The 6537-nt window shown below is 36.8% G+C and overlaps 1 protein-coding gene across 1 annotated transcript; it reads right to left on the reverse strand.

The window, feature by feature from the left end:
• Positions 1–231: 231 nt before the first annotated feature.
• LOC135709603 (uncharacterized) lies at positions 232–5425 on the reverse strand. Its single transcript, XM_065231989.1, has 4 exons — positions 5343–5425; positions 4449–5292; positions 3663–3714; positions 232–539 (listed from the first exon to the last, which is right to left on the reverse strand). Exons 1-4 carry the CDS (start codon positions 5423–5425, stop codon positions 232–234), a joined length of 1287 nt encoding a protein of 428 aa, XP_065088061.1.
• Positions 5426–6537: the final 1112 nt, after the last annotated feature.

A 6537-nucleotide genomic window follows, 5' to 3' on the forward strand; every position in this document is an offset into this window, starting at 1 on the left:
ACGGAAAGCAACTTTCGATATTTGTTTCCTGGTTTTGCAGAGAGATATATACCATTTTAAATCAACGTTAGGACGTTCGCCAAGATATATATTCCGATTAAATGACGTTTTACGTGAATGAAGACTTTTCTCTCTCATCGAAAACATGATGTGTGCAAAATGCTTTTCGGTTTTTGGATGTGGGTAAAATACTTTTTAATTTTGGAAGCAATGGCATTTGAGTAGGCTGGACTAGTTCTTATTTTCGGTCTGTTGTTTTCTCCAATCCAATTTTGATATTTTTGATAGTAATGAAGTCACCATACGCTGATGTCTTCCAACAATAGTGGCCGTTGAGCGCGTGCCATTTTCTGGATACAGCTTCAAAAGGAACATTTGGAGAAATTCTAGTGTTTTGGATACATCTTTAGGATATTTGTAGAAATACACAAAATATACAGCCAAAAGCTGCTGGAACGCATGAATGATATTATTGACGCCTAAGGTCAATAGTGTGTTTTCGGCCTGAATAAAAAACTTTTGCCCATTGTCGGTCTGATCTGAAAAATTAATGAAATCAATTATTGTATTTTGCATTTCTAACTAGACTCCTAAAACCTGCAAAATCGCTCATCGTCTTGGTTTTTTCTGCGCACTTTTTCACAGGGTGGCCAGTTAAAATCAATTTTGAAATTCTCGGTTTTCCAGGTTCAAATCACAAAATTTTACCGGTTATTAATATTCAACGAAAAACGAAAGTGTTGTTTTTTTCAAAACCGCAACCATGTGCAAATTTTGTAGGTCATGTGAGAATTATTTTCAGTAGCAAGACTGCAGCAAGCATTTCATGAAATTGAAAGTATAACTTCTTTATTAATAAGTGTAAGTGTAAGGACCACTTAATTTTTTTTTTTTCAAAAAATATGTTTCAACTTAATTGGCAAGTGCACTTTCTAATTCTAACCTCAAATTTCGTAAACAAATCACCCCAAACTGTCAATAGGTTGCTTAAGGAAAATTGATATTGGTTTGAATCGAATGGGTCATTTGAACGCATTTCGGGAATTTAAACATTGGACATCGAAATTGATTGAGAGATCTTGAACTTGGAAAATTAAGAATCAGAGAGATAATTCGAGATCTCGAACTATAAACAATTCTCAAGATATCGTAGTTTTAGGGACTTTGAAAAATTTCCATAACTCTGAGACTTTGAAAAAATGTGCGGGTCTCGGCGATAGATTTTTTTTCGAGATCCCAGTCTTGTTATTTTTTATGACAAAATAAATAACAATGGACGAAAAAAAAATAATTATTTAATTAAATAATGAAAAAAATAATATATTAATAACAAAAAAATGTTTTTGTAATTTTATGAAAAATCGCAGAGGAAATTTCAATTCTAAATTGGGCATTTTCTTATGCCCCATTAATATTATGGAATTTGCATAAGCCTATTGACATATTTCCATTGATGTAGAAAAATTACGTTACTAAAAATTTAAAAACTTTTGGTGAGTCAAATCAAATTATGAACCAATTTCTGTTAGATTTTAAATTTTATGCAGGTTAGTGGTATCAGAGACGTCCAACATTACATATTCATTCATATCTTAGAAGTTTGAGATAAAAATTACGGAAAATTAAAAAAAAATGTGCCCCAATAATTGAGAGAAAAGTAATACAAAAAGTAATAGAGGTGAAATCACAGACAAACAGACATAACACATTGAATATTTCTCACTGTAAAACATCGTCGCTAAAACATTACCGCCATCTTTTGAGTACACTATGGTGGGTAGTACGCAGTACAGATGGCGATAGCACAAACGAAGTGACAGACGGAGCGGCTCGAAAACTTTGGTGACTAACCTGCTATTGCAATTTTTCAGTGTACCACATGGCAACACCACTACTACTGGATTGTACCACATGGCAACACTACTACTAGATTGAACTAGCATTTTCACCGAATGTACTAGAATGTTTTGGTCCTATCTCTTTCACTCTACTCAAAACTGAAATGCATAAAAAAATGACAAAATGATACGCACTCTTTGCACACTGTCAAAGAATCATTGTACACAAAATCAACTTTGTTCAAATCAAAACAAAAAACTAGCCCATCTGGTGAATGATGGCACAAGCTTCCAAGAAAATTCTATTACAGTGAACCACATTATTTAAATGGATTTCTTCGCCAGTTAGTCGTCTGCCACTTCGTTTGTGGCGATAGTGTGTAAACGTCAAACGCAAGGGAATTGACTATGCGTGCCGCAGGTGGCGGTACTACCAACTACGATACTTTTAAATTTACCGTTAAATGCTTGTATGATGAACAACTTGCGAGTGTTATGTCTGTTTGTCTGTGGTGAAATCTTCGTGATCCAGAAATCATTGTTTACTACTTTAGTTTAATTTTCATAAACTTTATGAATAGTTTGTGCAAACATAGTGAAAGTCTATCGTCAATGAGAAACTTTTACAAAAAAAAAATAATCTACACACTTTAAATAAGCGCATGTTGAAGTTTTTGTGATTCATCCCGGTTCTCTCATAGAATTTTCGGATTTTTCCCGGTTACTTTTCAAATTCCCGGTTATTTCTCAGTTTTCCTGGTTCACTGGCCAACCTGTTTTCGTTATGATCCAAGAAAAAAGTGGGCCGAAGACAACAAAACAATTTTTACGTAAACGCGCACTTTTATTAGCGTTTTCGCACTTTCCGTAAATGTGCACAATATGCTATATTAAAGGCCCAAGCGCAATGACAGCGGAAGCGGAACGGCAACGGCAGCGGAAAAACCCAATCTGAGTAAGCTAACTTGTCGGATTGAAAACTTGTTGGAACCAAATCGACTTCCGTTAGGCATCTTGATGTCATTTGTGACAATTGTCAAACTTTCCGTTTCCGTTCCGCTTCCGTCCATATTGCGTTTGGGCCGTAACACTTCAACCAAGGTAAGTATAAAACGCTGGCCAGACTGGAGAGTTATAACATGTTATAACGGTTGTCAACTAATTGCAACACAGAAACCACCATCAAGATAGCGCTATAACATGTTATAACTCTGTAGTCTGAACGTACTATAAGGGAGGTACTCCAATCTGTCAGATTATGCATTCTGCCATATTGGAATGCACTACGACCAAGGGGGGGGGGGGGAGGTGACTGTCAAATACGAACAATCTTCGCCTACCTCGCATAACTGGTTCCAAACGTAAACAAGCCATAAGAAACCTACAGGGTTTGTTTACGTTTGGAACCAATTTCATACAAGAATGATCAGTAGGCTGATTTGACAGCACGTCCCACCCCAGACTACGACAGCTGGCGAGTTACTTTCACGCTAAAATGCACATCCCTAATAATCTTAAAATTTACACATACTTAAATTATCGATAATTATCGATTACCTAACATTTAGCAAACGTTTACTATATTTGTAGTATATTGTTATTAAAAAAAGAGCCTATTGTAAGCAAAAAGTAACGTTTTTTTTATCGATAAGTTGCTTTTGTGAGTAACTCTTTTTGACCGTGAAGCTAGCCAGCTGTCATTTTCCCGCCCCACGCAGCATGCTTCCCCGCGCTCCCCACACCCACTGACTAACCAGATCGGACTACCTCCCTTCTACTTACCTTGACTTTAACCAATAACTAAACGAATCTGAATTAACTTACCAAGGAACACAATTGAAGGGAAGTTATCAGTTGACTGCATCTCATGGATATCCTGTGTAAATATTGCAAAAAAAAACCAATTAAAAAGATATTAGTTTGTGCACTGACAACGAAAGGTCAAAGGGCCATGCGAGTGAACAATAGTGCAAGAATCCCTCCATTTACGCGGTTGGTGCAAATGTAGCAATGTTGGATTTTTACTGTACAAAAAAAAACAATCAGATACAAGCATGTTTGATAGGAGTGATTCACAAATTATGTCACGCTCTAAATGGGAGCGAGGTGAAGAAATGTGTGACAAGCAATATATTGGGTATAGGAAAAACTTGATGAAGAGGAGAGGGGGGAGGGGTTAATATTTACTAAATTTCACGTGACATAATTAAAGCATGACCCCATACCATCTGATTTTTATTTGAATTTTTTAAAACTAGTTGCATTGAATTTAGTTGAAAATTGAAATCACACGATCAAAAATAGCATCCAAAAAAGTGTCGTAAAAAGAGATAGAAGTGTATCTATAAACGGCAGGCAACATATCAGTGCCAACATTTCAAAAGGGCGTAATTGCTTTTGTAAACAATGACTTTAACCGTCAATTTCTCGCGAATGAAATCTTACCTCTCCAAAATTACAATGCTAGCTGGTAGAGGAAACATTCCTCTACCTGCTGGTGTCATGAGTGAGCTTTTATTCGCGAGAAATCGACGGCTAAAGCCATTGTTTACAATTGCAATTACGCCCCTTTGAAATGTTGGCACTGATATGACAAATATATTCATTTACCTCAATTTCGTGAATTAACGATGAAACATTTTCCCCAAGCAATCTTGAAACGCCTTCAAGTACATCAAAATCAGATGCTTTAGATGGAATATGCAGCGGTCGCTTGTAAGACTTCGACACTTCGATTAATTTTGCTCTTTTTTTCGCGAAATTAGTACTGAATGCTTCAGCACTACACCCAGTGGCTCTATAGAAATGGTAGTTTAGAACCTCGTTCCTACCAATCGATGGCAATTCCTGATGCAGCGTGTGTAGATAGATAGAACTGTCAATTTTATGGCGAATGAAAGCTTCTGTGCCAATCAAAGCATCTTCGTTCAAGTTGTCAACTCGTTTTCTTGTAAGCACAATTAAAAGGTCTTTACTACAATGATTTGTACCGGATTTGAAGTATTCTGGGCGTACACCCACTGTACATCGACGATTGAAGCAAACCTTGCGACGTGTGGTATGTACTTCACTTCGATGGGCTCTGTTTAAATAAGCATTATGATTGCGTAGTTTGTCAGCTAAACTATTAGACCCGTCACCTATGGTATGTCCTTCGTCATCGCAATCTCGGAGTGTGGGATATTTGTTGATGATCTTTAGAGCAACTCTTCTAAAGACAAAGAACGGAATCTTTGCACTTGTGGTCCTTATTTGAGCAGTTACGTGGTCAACAAATCGGTTGTAGTTTGTTTCCGATATTCCCCTGTATCCAACGTTAGGTTGACGGCCTTGCAGCTGATGCATTACGTCGTTTGGAATTATTTTCCAGTCGACTTCGAATTTGGCCAATTTAACTGACGTAGGAAGGTCATTATTTTTAGGAGCAACTGGAACTTGTGCCGTACACTTTTGGCTGAGGGTGTTAGGATCAGTTAGGGAGGACACTACAGCAGTGTCGTCAACCCCTTGTGACGATGAATTTTCTTCCACTCCTGAGGTGACGGATACAGACAGCGTGTCGTCTTGCACGGATAGTTGCGAATCATTTACATAGATATTAGAACAGTATGCTTCTTCGCGCGTGGTACAAGTTGAAGCGATTGACAGGATACTCGAGTATTGATCTCTAGACAGATTCGCAATGCGTTTGTGAGGCAGATGTGCACTATCGTCCAAAGATAGTTTTCGTTTCTCTAACCTTGATGTGCTCGGTACTGCCAGAGGGTCTTCTTTAGTTGAAAGATTTGATACACTGGCATTGACAATATCACAATTGCCATATTCAATAGATAATAGTGCAGTATTGATGGCACTTGGTGGTTGACAATTGAGTAGCTCTTGAGAAATCTGAAAATATATAATGGGAGAGAGAGAAGGATTAGTATTTTCCATTTAAAAAATGTTCAATATAATTATTATGAAGATTGATGCCCAACAAATAAGGTCAATAAGTGATATACCGTGCCGATTCAAATTTCGGACACTTAAACTCGAATTTCGGACACTTTTAAAAGTTGATTATCTCGGTCGAATATGATCCACATGTCTTGTAAATTTTAAATTTTTTTGACTAGTGCCCTCCACGATCATCTAACATCATTGCTTTGTTTCTAACTGGATGTAATATTTAATTAAAAATAAAAGTGTCCGAAATTTGAATCGTCCGAAATTTGAATCGGAACGGTAGTTCTAATGCGGATTTAAAGATTAAAAATATAAATACCTGATGTGTAAAATTGCGCAATCATTTTTTTCTTTCTATTTTAGTCATCATTTACTGGTTGGAAAGCACCCTCATCCCATATAATGAGTGCAATTCAATAGTGAGGATAGTTTTTAAACTATAAAACTGTAATTTTTCATACAAAACAGCTCCCAAGATCTCTACCAAGTAACAACAATGAAATATCAAGGTTACTTCAACAACATTTACTGACGAGATAACTGATTTTTAGTTGGGACATCACCCCGATCTCACTACCGAACTAGAAAGCAACCCAACGAGAAAGCTCCCACCGAGCGAATGATAGGGTAACGGAGGTTTGGTCCGCTTTAGGAAGTCAGTATAAATTTAAAAAAAAATATGATTTTGTTCAAATAAATGGTAAATTTATCAGGTCATTACAAAGAGCTGAATGTTTTCTGCCAAAGGAAATCG

This window comes from Ochlerotatus camptorhynchus, unplaced genomic scaffold (assembly GCF_037179485.1).
Source record: "Ochlerotatus camptorhynchus isolate MF236.1 unplaced genomic scaffold, CSIRO-AGI_Acam_v1.1 ptg000361l, whole genome shotgun sequence".
NCBI classification, from domain to species: Eukaryota; Metazoa; Arthropoda; class Insecta; order Diptera; family Culicidae; genus Ochlerotatus; species Ochlerotatus camptorhynchus.